The 17,364-nt window shown below is 40.6% G+C and overlaps 1 protein-coding gene across 2 annotated transcripts in view; it reads right to left on the minus strand.

The window, feature by feature from the left end:
* Nucleotides 1-13,226, minus strand: part of LOC113451283 (protein SSUH2 homolog) — a 34,378-nt gene extending 21,152 nt beyond the window's left edge. The window contains exons 1-3 of one of the 2 annotated variants that reach the window (XM_026722655.2): nt 13,016-13,226; nt 11,911-11,969; nt 222-323 (exon numbers count right to left, since the gene is read on the minus strand). In XM_026722655.2, coding sequence (XP_026578440.1) covers nt 222-323; nt 11,911-11,969; nt 13,016-13,038 — 184 coding nt within the window. In that variant the 5' untranslated portion in view covers nt 13,039-13,226. Of the gene's footprint in view, nt 1-221; nt 324-747; nt 922-11,910; nt 11,970-13,015 lie in introns of those variants that run through there. The other variant, XM_087923718.1, reaches the window with a different exon arrangement.
* Nucleotides 13,227-17,364: the final 4,138 nt, after the last annotated feature.

Consider the following 17,364-nt stretch of genomic DNA (forward strand, 5'->3'; position numbering starts at 1 on the left):
ACTGGTTGCACAGGCACAAACCTCCCTAATTCATAGCTACAAGGAGGAGGCCACAATATCATATTTTGTTATCTTCTCCTATTCTTTCAAAATACAAAGACCTACAAATAGAAATAGAACAATTGTTGTTGTTGTTAAAAAAGGAAGAAGAAAAGAATAAAAAGAATAATAGTAGAGTTGATTTAAGGGGTGAGTCAAGTATGTGTAAAAAATTTACTTACCATTCTTTCCTGAACCTTGTTTTTTATGTATAGATCCATTGTTCATCAGTTCATAAGGAGGTGCAGAAGCTCCTTCAAAAAGAGATGAATGACTAGATGTCTCTACAACAGAGAAAGTTGTTATAGAAAGAAACACAAGTAAAAGACTTCCTACTCGTTCTTGATGAGCAACCATGGAATGAGACAACAGATTATATATCCTGAACACAAGCAATTTAGAGGTCTGAAAGTTATTACTGATACATGAAATGTTCTAGGAAATAAAAAACAATCAGTGAAATATTTCAGATAGATGTAGCATGATCCCATAACCAAGCATATACATTCTGTTACAACATTCTGAACAGTTGAAATTTCCAAAAGTACTTTTTAGGTAGCCCCAAATAAAGAGTATTGTGATTATTCAGCAGGTATATAACAGGTATTGCCCTAGTCAAGGCTATTTTGTTCAAGAATGGACATAGCAAATATACCAATAGAACCTGGACTTAGCTACCCCTATGCAGGACTGAAGCCTGGTCCTTACCTAAAACATGTTCAGTCCCAAATTCAGAATCCTTTCTCTTTCCAACAGGAATCTCCTCCATCTTAACTGAATTAAAGCATAATCTAGTATTCTGAGTTTTACCAGCTCCAGCACCAATTCAAAAAATCAAAAATTTCTGAATAACAGATGAAAAGAATAAGTCGATAGATACCAACTTTATTTCATTCAAATCTTTCAAAACTTCCAGAAGTGCAGAAGAAAAATAGCCATGCCATTCTGCAAACTATGATACTCATGTAACTAATCTTCCAATTAGGCTATGGAAAACAACTCATTTCATCTCATTTTAGGGCATCTCATGAACGACATATTCCATCACATCAAATATGCAACACCCTGTTTTGGATGTTATGGTGGGTCATTGCTATAAGGAGAATCACGGTGTAAATAATAGTAGTAATTCTTCTACTTTCTTAGTTTTAATTCCCAGAGGAACTTTCAATTTTTATTTTCTGTCTGACTTTCCTTTTTGTATGACTAACCTAGCAGCATTCTGACCACTAAATGCCACTCCTGAACTTAGCTCTAAGCAATTCATAAGCAAAAGAAGTTTGAATCGAAACTCTCTTCTCACATACCTAGCATGCCTGCTGTATTCTAAGCATTTTAAGTACCCTCTATGGTGTATGGAATATTCCACATATACTCTGCATGTAAAGGAGTCTGAAGCTCAAATAACATGAGTAAATTTGCTGTTGCTACAATCAAAGTGTTTTGAAAGGTCAGGGGAACAGCAAATATGTAAACCTAATGCCACCACCTTTTCTCAACATTGGAAGTTGCATAAGAGGACTGTATTAGAGAAACTTTCTGAAAATTTCTTCAATTATATATGTGAAGTTACACATTGTAGTTGTGGTAGAGGATAAGTCTGAGCAAGAGGAACAAACCTGCAACTGTTTATGGTGTATTGTGCAACAAAGAAAGAATGTTGTTCTGTGAGACATAATACTGAGGCTCTTGTACAGAGATATCGTTAAAAGATTTTATCTCATTGTCAGAAGGATCAAACCTTTATTTTTTTTTCTCTATTCATTTCCAAGCCGAGAATTTAATTAAAATCACCATATGATCAGTGGAGAGTTAAAAGAAATATATTTATTCAATCAAAAGTTGCAAATGCTCTATCATCATAAATTCTTCCTCCTATGCAATCCTTCCTTCTTTTCATAGTCTGCTAAAATAGAAGTTTCCTTATCTTGGAGTTACAGGAAACTTCCTTATTTATTCTGAAACAGATGCCTCTTCATGTAGAGCTAAAACAATGGACATTTTGTCTTTCCTATATACATGTTTTTCTGTACATAAGATATAAGTCTTCCTTTATGTGGGTTTTGCTATGTGGTATATTCATTTGTTTATATTGGCAGGAACCAGCATTACTGTCTCAGCCAATCTCATTGTACATATCTTGTACTCTGACATTAAAAGTTGATTTGACTTTATAATCTTTTCATATTGTAAAAATGTAAGAAAAATATTCCTGCTTCCCCATAAACTGTTTTTAGATTCTGTGGGAGTTTCACACATGCAATTTATTCTAGTTCAGCTGAAGCAGACAAAAGATATTACAAGATTTTTCTGTTATAAGAATATAATGTACTCAATTTACAACAGGAGAGATGTTTGAAATCTCTCACCTTTAGTTTTAAACTAACAGTTGTGCATCAATACTTCAGGAAATTGGAGTTTATTTCACTTTTTATAGTTATATAAAGAAAAAGATGCGTAGCAATTAAATTAGTTTGATCAACCATGTTGGAGAAAAAAGAAGGAATTTTCTAAATTGCTACACAAGTCTAAGCAATTTCAAATAAGCCAAATTTTAGAAAAGTAAGGTTATCTCTTGCTTGAAAATAAGATAAATCTGAATTCTGGAGCCTGCTGTATTAGGATAATAACAGCAGGACAATATTTCAAGCACTCACAATTGTGGATGGAAATTATCTCCCCAATTAGCATCTTTGGAGGTAAAACAAAGACACAGAGGGATATAAAATATCTCTCTCCACTGATCTCCAAGAATAAAACTAATGTCATGATATTATCCTTAGGGTTAGAGCAAACAGAAATAAATGATTACTGAGGTGGCTTATCAATTAGGACTAGATGAGTAGCAAAATTATTCACACACATTAGTTCCATTGATACTTTTTCTTAAACAATTAAGGATCAATTAAGTATCAATTTTCTCAAAATGCAATTCCTATGATTTAGGACTGTTTAACTAATCAGTTGCCAGAATGTACCTGTTGATACAAGGTTCTTCTTCAGATGGTATAATTCAGGGATTATTTATTTATGATCAAAAAAGGCCCAAATATCTAACTAAAAATATAATCTAAAATTTGGCATTAAATAAAAGTTTAAAAATAACATATTTTACATATGTTACATGAAACACTCAAAACCTCAAATTATTGATGTGCTACAAAAAAAAAAAAATCTTGCTTTTATAGCCATTGTTAAAAATATGGCTGTTGCATCTGAAATTTCAGGATTATCATCTGTAGATCAAATCTGAATGTATTCTGAAGTATCTCTCCTGGATTTGATTTTAAAATACTGAAGGCCCAATAACATCTTGATGAAGATTTATAATATAATACATTATAATATACAATATAATAAAATATATCCTATTGTTTCTAGATCAATACCATTACAGGGACAAAATCTTTCAGAAATGGGGATTTTTTTAAAAAAAAATCTACCATAGAGCATATTTGATAGCAATACATTTAATTTGACTTTCAAAAAGGCTACTATATATTTACTTAAATATGAACTATTAAGATATTTAGAAAGATGCAAAGAATATCTGTAATTAGTTTTAAAAGTTACAGGCAAACACGGAATTTTCCATTAATTTCTGTACTGGATTATTTCATAGTATTTGTTTAATACAATATCAAGACTTCTGTTTCCCACATTTCTTAATTTTACTATAGCCTTCACTGTATGGGATAGAGAACAATTATAAAATGAGTGCAAGGGAAGCTGCCTTTATTATTATTTTGGCTGATAAATCTCACGATAAATCTGCCATGAAAGTATGTGCTGGCCCTAGTCATGGATTAACATATGACTTCTTGTTGTTGTTCTTTATGGCTGTTGATCTAAAAAAGACCCCTCTGTTTCTAAAGAGAATGGGAAAAATGCTTCCATTTTTTTGGCCACTGACATTAAGTAGCATTATGTCAGGAGGCTCTGGAGTCTAGTTTTACAGTGACATAGGGCCTATTGGATATTGGATTGGGTACAAAGATATCAAAAAAGGTGGTAACTTAATACTTAGGTTTAAGCCTGTTGATTGAATAAGGTGTTCAGTTATTTCCACCACTGCTTATTACATCTAGCCAAAAAGGGTGTTCAGTTGGATCCAGGAAACTATGCATTATACATTAATAGTTCTATATTTATTAAAGGATGTTCTAAGAGGGGTGTCAAACTGGAGGCCCATGGGCTGGATGCATCATGCACAGGCCACACCCACTCAGCTCCACGAAAGGGAAAAACATCATGAAACTTCACGTGATAACAACGTGACGCCGCGAGTTTGATACCATGCTCTAATGAGTCCTTTTCTGAGGAAAAAAATCATTGGATCTAGAAGATCTAATTAATTTTACATCAAAAGTTAACATTCCTCTCCTGGGCAAGTGTGCAATGGCTAATCAGATGGAAACAGATTTCCTGGATGCATTTCATTTAGGTTCTAGGACTGGTATTTGCACTGACATTGTCTTGGTCACTTTGTTGGATGACATTGCCAGGAAAGAAATAGGGGACTATAAACTTATTCACTCTTCTGAATGTCTTAGCAGTTTTCAAAACTATCAATAATAGTAGTTTCTGGAGAAGTTATCCAAATTAGGTGCAAACAAAACAATTAGTTTGTGATACTTCTCTCAGCTAGGTGGCAATCTTCAGAAAGTGATGCTGGGATATTCTCACTTGATTGTTATTCTGTATGGATTTGCACGTTTTCCCTTTATTATCGCTATTGTTCAATATCTCAGAGAAGAGGCTTCTCTCAGAGAAGAGGCTTCTCTGAGACTCTAGAAAGAATGCTGAGAAGAAATGATTAGGGAGCTGGAGGCTAACACATAAGAACTGTTACAGGAATTGGGTATGTCTAGTCTAATGAAAAGAAGGACTAGGGGAGACAGGATAGCAGTCTTCCAATATTTGAGGAGACCCTACAAAGATGAAGGAATCGAACTATTTTCCAAAGCACCAAAAGACAAGACAAGAAACAGTAGACAGAAATTAACCAAGGAGACAAACAATCTAGACCTAAGGAGAAATTTCCTAGTAGTGAAAGCAATCAACCAACAGAATAGCTTGCCTTTGGAAATTGTGGGTGTTCACTGGAGGCTTTCAAAAAGAGACCGGACAACCATTTATCTGAAATGGTATAAGGTCTCTTGCTCGAGCAGGGGGTTGGACTAAACGACCTCCAAGGTCCCTTCCAACTCTATTATTCTATGTTCTGTCTTCTCTGTGAAACTACTGAAAATTCATAATGCTAGAACAACATTGTTATGTCCTGAGAATTCTAGGAGTTCTCACTCAGGTCCATTCACCTTGCGTGGGCGTTCTTCCCCTCCCTCATTGGTTGGTTCTCCCCAGCAGCCAGCTATAAAAGCAGGCTGCGGGGTCCAACCAGTTGCTGATTGCTGCGAGCCAGTTTCCAGGCATGGCAAGCACGATCAGCCCTTTATTGTATAATAAAGTATTGTTGCACTCATGCTCTGGTTCAGCCTCTCTTTTCCCAAACTTAACACTGGCGACGAGGATGGGATGGCTACCAGAAGCACCATGCAACCGCTGAGTCACTAGCCGCCGATCCGCAGCCAGAGAGAGCGATCGGCCGGCGAAGAGCAACGCTGATCCGCATGCCAGAGAGAGCGGTCAGCAAACAAAAAGAGCAAACAAAAGAGCAACGCTGATCCGCTGACAGAGAAAGCGGCCAGCAAGCGATTAGTAGCGAACACTGATCCGCAGCCAGAGAGAGCAGTCAGAATCGATAGTTAGAAGCATCTGTAGCCGCTTGTTAGCCCAGCTACAGGGAAAGTGAAGTGCTGCGAGCCGCAGCCGCTCAGTATTAGGCGCGAAATTCAAACGGCTGCCATTTGAATTTCAAACCTAAAGGTACAGCACAGCGCTGTAGTCAAGTCACTGACACCCACACAGGCGCGAATCCAAACGCCGCCAACGGCTAACAGCCAAACATGGTTAACCCAGAGAGAAAGAGAGGACTGCAAAAAGCCTCTCCGGAGCTGAAATCACTTGCCTGCCACAGGCACTAAAACATTGTCTGCTGCCCCAGAGAGATTTTTTCCACAGGTAGTTCTACCGGTCCCAGCACCATGAATTCCAATCCAGTCTTCCCAGTGTTCAAACCAGATGAGGAGAAGTGGGAATCATATAAGAACCGCTTTAATCATTATATCGATGCAATCGGCCTGGCGGATGCGGGAGAGCATTGGAAAAAATCGTATTTCCTGATCTACTGTGGAGCCACCGTTTTCGATACTGCCACGGCCCTCGTGGCCCCTCGTGAGTTGAAAAACGTTCCGTGGTCTGAGTTACTTGAAATCCTCACTAACCACTATTCTCCCAGGCCCTCACAGATTGCCAGGAGATTCACCTTCCGTATGAGGAAGCAATCGGACAAGGAGACCATCAATCAGTATATGGTCGCCCTCAGAACAGCAGCACTGCATTGTGGGTTTGGAACCTACCTGGAGGACATGCTCCTCGATCAATTAGTCTGCGGGGTCAGGACCTCCACCTGCAAAGGTGCCTTCGCAAAAGAGACCTCAACCTCGCACAAGCAGTCGAGGAGGCCTTGGCAGCTGAGCTGGCAGCACACTCAGCCACCGAAATCCATGGCCCAAGTGCCAAGCTGACATCACTTCCAGTCCACTCCGAGGAGGTGGTAGCAGAGGAAACCATCAGTGATGAAAACGACGTCCACCGCCTCTCCAACAACAGACGGCCGCAGATAAGAGCCAAACAAGAAAACATCGGTCCACCCAAGCACATCACCCTGTGCCTAGCCTGTGGGGGATCTCATCAGAGGGCCACCTGCAAGTTTAAAGGAGCCACCTGCAATAACTGTCATAAAAGGGGACACATCGCGAGAGTCTGCCAAGCCCCTCAAAGCTCAGCACAAAGGCACCCCCCTTTCTCACACTCGGGACCGCAGAGGCAAGTATTGAACTGTCACACTCACCACCATGCCAAGCGCACTTGCCACACTGTTAGTAAAATCTCTCTCCGTTTACTTAGAAGGTAAACCGTGCCGCATGGAGGTTGACACAGGGTCAGCGCTCTCAATTATCTCGTGGAACACCCTCAAGAGGCTCCAGCCCAGCCTATCAACCAGCCAGCTCCAGAAGTGCCAGTTTAGCCTGAAGGACTACCAGGGGAGGACCATTCCTGTAATCGGCAGAGGCAAGTTCCTTGTCAGTTTTAGAGCTTTTAAAGGTCACCTACCTCTAGTGGTAGTTAACGGCAATCTCCCCACCTTATTGGGGCTCGATTGGTTTCCCCATCTCGGCCTAGGGCTAACAGGAGTCCATGCTGTCTCAACCTCAGACACTGACTCCTTATTCGCTGATTACTCAGATGTATTCAGCGATGAGCTGGGGTGTTATAACGGTACCCCCCATCTCGTTCTCAGTCGACCCCCAGGCAGTCCCAATCAGGCTAAAACCGCGTAGGGTCCCATTCGCCATTCGGCCAAAACTAGATGCGAATTGGATAAACTGTTAAAACAAGGGGTCATTGAGCCAACAGATTTCGCCAAATGGGAGCGCCCATTGTCACACCCCTCAAAAAGGCGGTAGCCTGAGAATTTGCTCGGACTACAAGACGACAATCAATAAATTTCTACAAGTTAGCGCTTATCCTGTGCCTGTCATTCAGCATTTATTACACATATTCGAACCAGGCAGCATTTTTGCTAAATTGGACATGTCTCAAGCATATCAGCAGTTCCCTGTTGATAACCAAACAGCGGAACTCCAGACAATTGTCACTCACAGGGGTGCCTTCCGATGCAAGCGTCTCCAATTTGGCGTAAGTGTTGCCCCAGGTATTTTCAATCCCTCATGGAGCGGATTTTGCAGGGCCTCCTGGTGTAGTACCCTACTTCGGCGACATCTTAGTCTCGGCCAGGGACAGACCCCAACTCTTCCAGAGAGTTCGAGCAGTGTTAGAGAGGTTCAGACAGCATGGCCTCAAGTTGAAAAAAAGAAAAATGTGCCATTGCCACTAGACAGGTGGACTTTCTGGGTTATAAAATTGACGCCTCTGGCATTCACCCCTGGAGTCCAAGGTTATGGCAATCCACGAGGCACCCACTCCAACATCCAAAACTGAACTACAGGCATTCTTGGGGCTATTGAACTTTTACGCATCCTTTTTGCCCCATAAAGCATCAGTAGCTGAACCCTACACAGATTACTGGATAAAAAGTCACCGTGGCACTGGGGGCACAAAGAAGACCATGCTTTTCACGCCGTCAAATCACTACTCACATCAGAGGCGGTACTTATTCAATTCGACCCTAACCTCCCTTTAGTGCTGGCAGCAGACGCATCCCCTTTTGGAATTGGGGCGGTACTAAGTCACAGGCTTCCCAATGGCGCCAAGGCTCCCATCGCCTTTTTCTCAGGACGCTCTCTGCAACGGAGCGCAATTACAGCCAGATCGATAAGGAAGCCCTAGCAGCTGTTGCAGCCATGAAAAAATTTCACGAATTTCTCTTTGGCCATTTTTCGAGCTGGTCACGGACCACAAGCCCCTCCTGGGCCTACTAGCCGGGACAAACAGACCCCTCAAGTCCTCTCCCCTAGGATGACAAGGTGGACCCTCTTCCTAGCAGCCTACTCCTACAGACTTATACACCGCCCGGGTAAAACACTGTCCCACGCTGACGCTCTCAGTCGCTGCCCCTTGCCGGCTCCGGCTGAAGACCCTGCTCCTGTCCACGCTATTTTCGAGATCACCCAGTTGGACCTACCCATCACTGCCCTTGACATTGCTGCTAAAACCAAGGCAGACCAAACGCTCGCCCAGGTGCTCGACTGGGTGAGGAGGGGTACGGGTGGCAATGTTGAAAACAAATTAACACCTTTCAAGACTCGCATGCAGGAGTTGTCCAGTTTGCAGGGCTGTCTACTATGGGGCACTCGAGTGGTCATCCCGACCTCACTGCGCACCCGAGTTCTGGAAGCGTTGCACGAGGGACACCCTGGCATCGTGAGAATGAAGGCATTAGCACGCAGCTACGTGTGGTGGCGGGTCTCGACGAGGATGTTGTCAATTGGGTAAGTTCCTGCAGCATTTGCCAGGAATCCCGTCCTGCTCCCCCATTGCCACCCCTACTAGATGGGAAAGCGCCAGCGCTCCTTGGTCCAGAATTCACATCGACCTGGCTGGCCCTTTGCATGGGAAGATGTTCCTAGTGGTCGTGGGCGCCTATTCTAAATGGATTGACATAGCACAGCTATCCACGACCACCACACTAGCAATCACCAACGTGTTAACACGCCTGTTCATAACGCACTGGCTACCCGACTCCATTGTCTCCGACAATGGCCCACAGTTCGCATCGACCGAGTTCAGCCGTTTCGCTGCCAACCTAGGTATCCGCCACATTTTCACAGCCCCATTTCATCCTGCCAGTAACGGATTGGCTGAAAGGGCCGTCAGGACCACCAAAGAAGCCCTGGCTAGATTCAGCAAGGATGACTGGCACCACAAACTCTCGCGGTTCCTGATGAGCCAGCACTCAACTCCTTGTTCAGTCACCAATAAGTCCCCAGCTGAGCTCCTGATGGGCAGGCGTCTGAGGACTGTATTGGACAGACTTCACCCACAATACTGCCCTGACTCTCCTCTCGCTTTCACATCGGGGGTTAGACATTTTATCTTACAGGAGCCAGTATTCGCGAGGAACTTCGCTGGAGACCCCCTGTGGATTCCGGGTGAGATCGTAGCTATCACCGGGCCATGGTCGTGTCGGGTCAGACTGGAGGATGGCCGTGTCTGGAGAAGGCACATAGACCAACTGCGTAGGCGCCTCAGCACCCTCACCAGCAGGGATCCAGAGTCACAAGACGAAGGGAGGCCTCATCCTCAGCCCCACATCCACATCATGCCCGGCGACCAGTTCACACCGACAGCCGGTCCCGAAAGCCCGAACACGGACAGCGGCACCCAGGCGGTTGACCAGCCCGATCCAGTCTCACGGGAGCACATCCCCAGTGACCAACCCTACGAGCCCGGGCTTGCCCGAACCGAGGGCACACTGGTGACACTTTGCCGGCTCTGTCTTCCCAGGCAGACCCCGACGGACAGACAACGTTCCAGAGCTGCGCGCCCGTTCGGCGCCAACATAAACCTCCTGCCTACCTCAAAGACTATGCGTGTTCGCATCTGGGGGAAGGGTGTTATGTCCTGAGAATTCTAGGAGTTCTCACTCAGGTCCATTCACCCTGCGTGGGCGTTCTTCCCCTCCCTCATTGGTTGGTTCTCCCCAGCAGCCAGCTATAAAAGCAGGCTGCGGGGTCCAACCAGTTGCTGATTGCTGCGAGCCAGTTTCCAGGCGTGGCAAGCACGATCAGCCCTTTATTGTATAATGAAGTATTGTTGCCCTCATGCTCTGGTTCAGCCTCTCTTTTCCCAAACTTAACAAACATCTTAGCAGGTTGCTGATGATACCAGCACTACCTTTGCTTTTCATCAAACCCAGGTAATGCATTGCTGAATCAGGACCTGGCTATGGAAGTGGAAGGCCAAATTGAAGCTTAGTCCAGACAAGACTGAGACAGTCCAGAAAAGACAGAAGTGTTGTTATGAATAGTTTACCTGTCAACTGGGCAGTATTTAACCTGTTCTGGATGGGACTGTGCTCCCTTGTAAGAGCAAGATGTTCTAGATCCAATTTCGACACTGGAGACACAAGAGTCTTCTGAAATACCTTTTTACTAACTTAATTTAGTGCACCAGGTACACCCTTACGTTGATAGGGCCTGGCAGCATCCATGCCCTGGTAACTTCTTGTATAAATGATTGAAATACATTACATGTGGGCTGTCCCTGGAGATAATTCAGAATCTTCGATCAGTACAAACTGCTGTAGCAAGAGGATTGGCAGAAACTGGGTGATATCATTATACTACACTAGCTTATCTTTTCTGATTCTGAATCCAGTCCAGGATGCTAGTTTTAACAAAATAACTCTTAACAATTAGAGACCAAATTGTATCTAAAAGAATTTCACTTCCTGTATGTTCCTACCATCTTTGGAGTACCTGCAAGGTATCTGCAATAATGGATCTTTCTTACTGAAGTCACCGTCTTCATACTTAACCATCACTACTTCCTCCTCTGTCTGAACTGGACAGAACCAAACAAGCAGCCAGCAATCTAAGTATTCTGGTCAGAGGTGATATTCAGCAGGTTCTGACCAGTTCTTTGAGTAGTTCAGAGAACCGGAAAATACTACCCCTGACTGGCCCTGCCCCCATCTAGTCTCTGTCTCTCAAGTCCCAGCTGATTGGCTGGGTCTTCTTTTGTTGCCCTGTACAGGAGAATGGAGCTGGAAAGCAGGTTAGTGGGGTGGGGAGGGAATGGAATTTTGCAGTAATCTTCCCCCAGGAGTAGGGAGGGAATGGAAATTTTACAGTATCCTTCCCCCGGAGTGGGGAAGGAATTGAGATTTTGCAGTAACTTTCTCTGCCATGGCCACAAAGCCATGCACACAAAGCCACGCCCACAGAACCAGTAGTAAAAAAAATTTGAACCCCCACCACTGATTCTGGTCAGAGGAGGTATTCAGCAGGTTCTGACCAGTTCTGGAGAACCGGTAGCGGAAATTTTGAGTAGTTTGGAGAACCGGCAAATACCACCCCGACTGGAGATTTTACAGTATCCTTCCCCTGCCACATCCACCAAGCCATGCCGACAGAACTGGTAGTAAAAATATTTGAATCACATCGATTCTGGTCTTCTGGCTTCCTTGACTTGAATTTAATAATAATATTAATATAATTTCAAGGAATTTAATATTTTATTATTTGAATCCCCAGTTTAAAACTAGCTGCTATTGTGTTGCCATACCTTGTGCAGACTTTGGGGAGAGAAGACTATCACTTCCATAGCTCACACAGCTTTTGTCTCTGGAAGAAGAAAAAGAAAGAATGCCATGGGCTATTTGTCTTGAAAAACAAGAAGTTAAAAAAAAATCATGATCAAAAGTAGCAACTTGATCTTTTCTAAAGCGAAGAGATGGCTAGACTGATTATATATTTGGGAGGCCCCTTTACTTTGACAATGGATTCCTCTGGTAAACAAATAAGGAAACATGGGTTTTTCCATAGTAAAAGTTTTTCCATAGTAAAAGAAGCCAACAATTGTTTAAAGCACAGAACTGCATACTATTGTTTATTCAAATCACTGAAAGTTCTCAAATAAAGTCAATTCAGTCTTCATACACTGAAGGCAATCTCTTTATATCAGCCTGTGCATACACACTGCAAAAATATATGGTCCATATCCTGCAAGTTATTGTATGCTTTTGGAGGAATGCACTCATGGCCTCTAGTGAAGAGGTTTTTTTAAAAAGCAGTTGTTGAGACTGTGTTTAGGCCAATCAGGCATAAAAAGGAAACATGTTGGTGAGACTATGCAACTATTGCAGAAGAGCAGCTACACATGAAAATAAAAATCTATCTTCTTTTTCTGGGATATATTCCAGTCTCCTTTTCAAAGTCTGAATTTATTTACAGACACGAAATTAAAGCTTGAAAATTAGATCAGCAAAATTATTTACTTCTATAGGAATGATATGTTCTACGGGAATTATTTTATGAAAATACTTTTGAGGTTCATATGGTAAAAAAGGACATTGAAAATGGTAAACATAGCTGCATTGTTCTAATAAGAACAAAAGCACACCCAGCTGGTGACTGGCATTAATTCCTGATATTGGGGGGTGGCGGGATATAAAATGTACTATGTAATTTCAATTTAAAACTTTCTAAAACTTTCTATTATTCCTAATCTATATTATTTCAAGTCTCTATTTCCATCTTATTCTATATCTACTACTTATTTATACTACTACTTAAATGCTACAAAGATAGAAACAAAGATAAAGACCAAGGTTGATAGAAATCATGCTGATATACCTGACTTAAACAAAACTACTTTAAAAACAGCTTACCCAATAAGCAGGTCTTTCTCCATCGCTGTTTACTAGGGATGGGCTAGGTCAAAGGAGTGGAAAAAAACATCCTTGCTTCTAAAAAGCCTCTCTCCAAGACTAAGGAAGTAGATTTATCCAAAGGAAATCAGGAAGGACTCAGAGCTTTCTACTTTATTGCTACACGCTGCTTGAAATGGTCTTTCCTCCTGTAGTTTTTCAACAGCACGTCATGATTGTGTAATTCTGTATTGCACAAAGTTTTTCTTAACCGGCAGCAACTCTATACATTCTGGAGCAAAGTTCACCCATCCTCAATTTAATAATATATTTTCTGTTTGGAATTGGGGGTGTTTTCGGGGTTTTTCCTCACACAAAGAACAGGGGTAGTTTGCACCACAAAAGACAGGAAGTAAAGAAGATAATATTATTTCAAGAAGTGTTAAGGTGATTGTTGCATTGCTCACTCTTTTTTATTAAATAGATAGATGCAAATATCCATTCCACCCAACAATTTTGAAACATTGTGGCTTTACAAACACATTTTGGTAGCATTTTTCCTGTCACCCAATCTTGTGTTTCCAATTTTCTCATAGTGTATGTGGCCCAATGTTTTAATTTATTTATTTATTTGGTTTATCAATTGCTTAAAAGATAATAGGTATAAGTAAAAACATAGTTATGAATACATGGACACATATAAGAAAAATAAAAAAAAATAAAAGAAACAATAGGACAGGCACGGTAGGCACGTTGGTGCGCTTATGTATGCCCCCTACAGACCTCTTCGGAAAGGGGTGAGGTCAATAGTAGACAGTCTAAGGTTAAAGTTTTTGGGGTTTGGAGAAGAAACCACAGTCAGGTAGAGTATTCCAGACATTGACCATTCTGTTGCTGAAGTCGTATTTCCTGCAATCAAATTTGGTGCGATTAACCTTGAGTTTGTATCTATTGTTTTCTCTTGAATTGTTATGGTTGAAGCATTGACAGGTAGGACATTGCAATGTATGATTTTGTATTTTATATTATGATGTTTGTGGTCTCATGTGACATGCATGTTTTGTTTGATGGTGAAAAAAAAAGTCACTTTCATCAGCTCATTGAAATCAATGAGATTTATTTGAAAATGGCTGGCTTAAATCTCATTAACACAACAAAGTCTGAGTCTTAATATAACACTTATGGGGATTTTCCTTCACACCTTGCAGATTCATCATCACACCTGAATTTATTTTGCAGAAGCCACACAGTGTTGATCTACCAGGGACTTCAACACACTGGAAAATTGAAAAACATCTTGAAAACAAGGATTTAAGGACTTTCTTTTACCTTTTTTTGTAAAAATATGAAGTTACCAATCTGCATTTTTTTTTCAAAATAAATGGGAAGCTTGCATGCTGCAAATCAAAGCAACAAATCAAAGCACCATTTGCACTTCTAACACTTCCTCTGAGCTCCTGTTAGATTACAGAAATATTCCTAGAAAGTAAAATATGAGTAGCTATAGGCTGGGAATTTATTGCAAAGTCCACTTGCACAGGTAGAAGGTAAAGGCTGATAAAAGAGATACCCTAAAGGAGAACATGGAGAATGCCAGCAGATTATGTTTTAATGGATGGAATGAAGCATGTGTGTGTGTGTGTGTGTGTCATGCCTCAGTGGCAAGCAATTTAAGGGAGTATGTCCTTAACATGCTCTCAAAATTTGCCACTTAAACAAAACTGCAATATGCAATATGCCTTTGCTTGTTTTTACAAAAAAAACCATGCACAGTTGCCCTTTAGACCTTCAAGAATCTAAATTAATTCAGGAAGGCTGGTCAGAGTTAAGAAGGGGGCAGAAGGAGCGCCATCTTCTAGAACATGTTCCTTATGGAAGGTAAAATGTTTTCTAAAGGGATGACTAAAATTACCTTCTGCTCATGATATTTGGACCACTGGGTGGCAATGTGAAACCAGAAAATAGGAAACAAAACCCAAAGAAGCCATAGAAATGTTTTCAAACCAAGTGAACATTTTATATATGTATATTTCCATTTGAAGGCGATATTATTCAGAAGTCAAGAGCTAAATCAGTGGAGAGTTGGATACATTGCATATAATCACCAAATTGCACCATTTTTTAAAAATGTTGCACATACATGAGTTGAAACTGAAACAACCACAGTCCATTCCTATGGGACTGTCTATGGTAATAAAGAAAGAGGGGGGGAGGGAGGGAGGGAGAAAGATGATAGATAGATAGGTAGATAGGTAGATGATTGATAGATAGATGATAGATAGATAGATAGATAGATAGATAGATAGATAGATAGATAGATAGATAGATAGATAGATGATAGATAGATATCATATGCATTTTTGCCTGTCCTTTTTCTCTTAATCTTTCCTGGCTTTTGCATGCCTTCAGCTCTGTTTTTGTCAATTAAATTTCATGTAGTTTGCTGATGTTTCATAAATAAACATCAAGCTATATTTTTGCAAGCTGAGTGTGTGGGAGAGTGGGTGGCAGATACACAGATAGACGGAGCCAGGCAGGCAGCCTATAAGCAAACTGAAGGCAGAAATAATCAGTCATTAACTTATTCATTTATCTATTTTAAAGGCTTACATTGCCATCCTTCTTAAGAATTCCAAATGGTTAATAGCAATAAGAAAAGAACACAAGAAAACAAACAAAAAAAGCTCAGCTATTCACCTGACTGTTGATATCAGACACTAATGCCAATATTAACTGGCATCGGACTTGTTCTTTGTCCTTAGTCCCCTCTAATGGCCAGTTTCCAAATAAAATAGAATATAATTCTTTAATGGCCAAGTATGATTGGACACACAAGGAATTTGTTTCCGGTGCAGTAGCTTTCAGTGTACATACAAACAACAAAGTGATAAGTCATGGATCATAAATCATAAGATATAATCATAGTCATAAGAAACAAACAACAAGCGATAAAATCATAAGATAACAATAGGAGAAGGTAGTAGGAAAGATGAGAAGGTGAGAATGATGAGAAGATGATAAAAAGTAAACTGTATTATTTGCACTTGTTTGTTTAATCTTTTGTATTTTTAAATGCTTGAAAGCTGCCTTGAATTTCGAATAGAAAAGTTTGAATAGCAAAGTTTGAATAGCATTTTGAATAGCAAAGTTTGAATAGAAAAGAGATATAGCTAAAACAATGCAGTAGAGCTATGCATGGAACCTTTAACTTAAATATGCATATTTGGGGGGGGGGGGTAATCCCTTAGAAATCTTCAAAGTAAGATGTAGCTAACCTGGTTATATGTATGATAAATTTGTTTTATAATAATGAAATTTTAAAATGGTTCCAACTAGTTTCTGTCCCTGTGTCCTCTAGGGATTTTATTTTAAGCTAATCTTGTTTGTATAAGATCTTACCATCTGAATTTTTCAGGCAAAAATAATTTTAAGGTTTTTATTTAAAAAGAACATGTGCAAAAAATGTATTATCTATATTTGCTGAAAAGCTGCATGCATAGAATGGAAAACGCTATAGGCACATTGAAGCAGAATCTTTTCAAATAGAAAGGAATAGAAATTCCCCAAAACATGTTGCACTGTCGATTACTGATTTTATTTTGAGTGCTTTGTTTTGCTACTTTTCTCTGCATTCACCTGCTTCAGTGTTTATGTTGTAGATGGAAATTTACCTTCAGGTTGTTTCAAAAGGCATTCCAGGTGGCTTGAATTGCAAAGCTATGGAACTATAATGGGAAAAAACCCAAAAATATATTTCTTACAGAATAAAAACAATAGATAAATATTCTTACCATATGTACAGTACACAAATATAAAAACTGATCTCTAGAATATGTGCTACTCTAATCAAGAAGGGTTTTTGTCTGTGTGGTTTACTGATAAGGATATAGAATAGAAGCTATTGTGAAAATCTAAGAGGTGGGCATTGAAGCTGGTTTTGGGGATCTTAACTGACCCCACAATAAAAGCTAATGAAGGGGAGGACAAGTCAGAGTCTGCAGATGTCTCTGGCAACAGCTATGCTTTTTCTCAGGATCATCTTTTGGAGATCAAACCTAAAGTGTGGCACAGCCCCACTGTTTCATAAGAAAGTAACGCTACTTTCATCGAGCCATAAAATGGCACACAAATCAATCAGTTAGAAAGCCTTTGAAAAGTCCATTCAGTAACTTTTTAAATAAACCTGCAGGAAATTCTACAAAGCCCAAGTACTTACTAACATTTTGCTATTGTTCTAAAAACTGGAATGAACATCATCAGGAGGAGGAAAATGACAGGACAAAGAATATAAATATAAAAGCACACATTTATATCTGCATTTATATGTATAAATGTGCATGTTTTATATGCACACAAAGGTTGCGCATATG

This window comes from Pseudonaja textilis, chromosome 2 (genome assembly GCF_049901715.1).
Source record: "Pseudonaja textilis isolate UNSWEBS1 chromosome 2, rPseTex1.2, whole genome shotgun sequence".
NCBI lineage: Eukaryota > Metazoa > Chordata > Lepidosauria > Squamata > Elapidae > Pseudonaja > Pseudonaja textilis.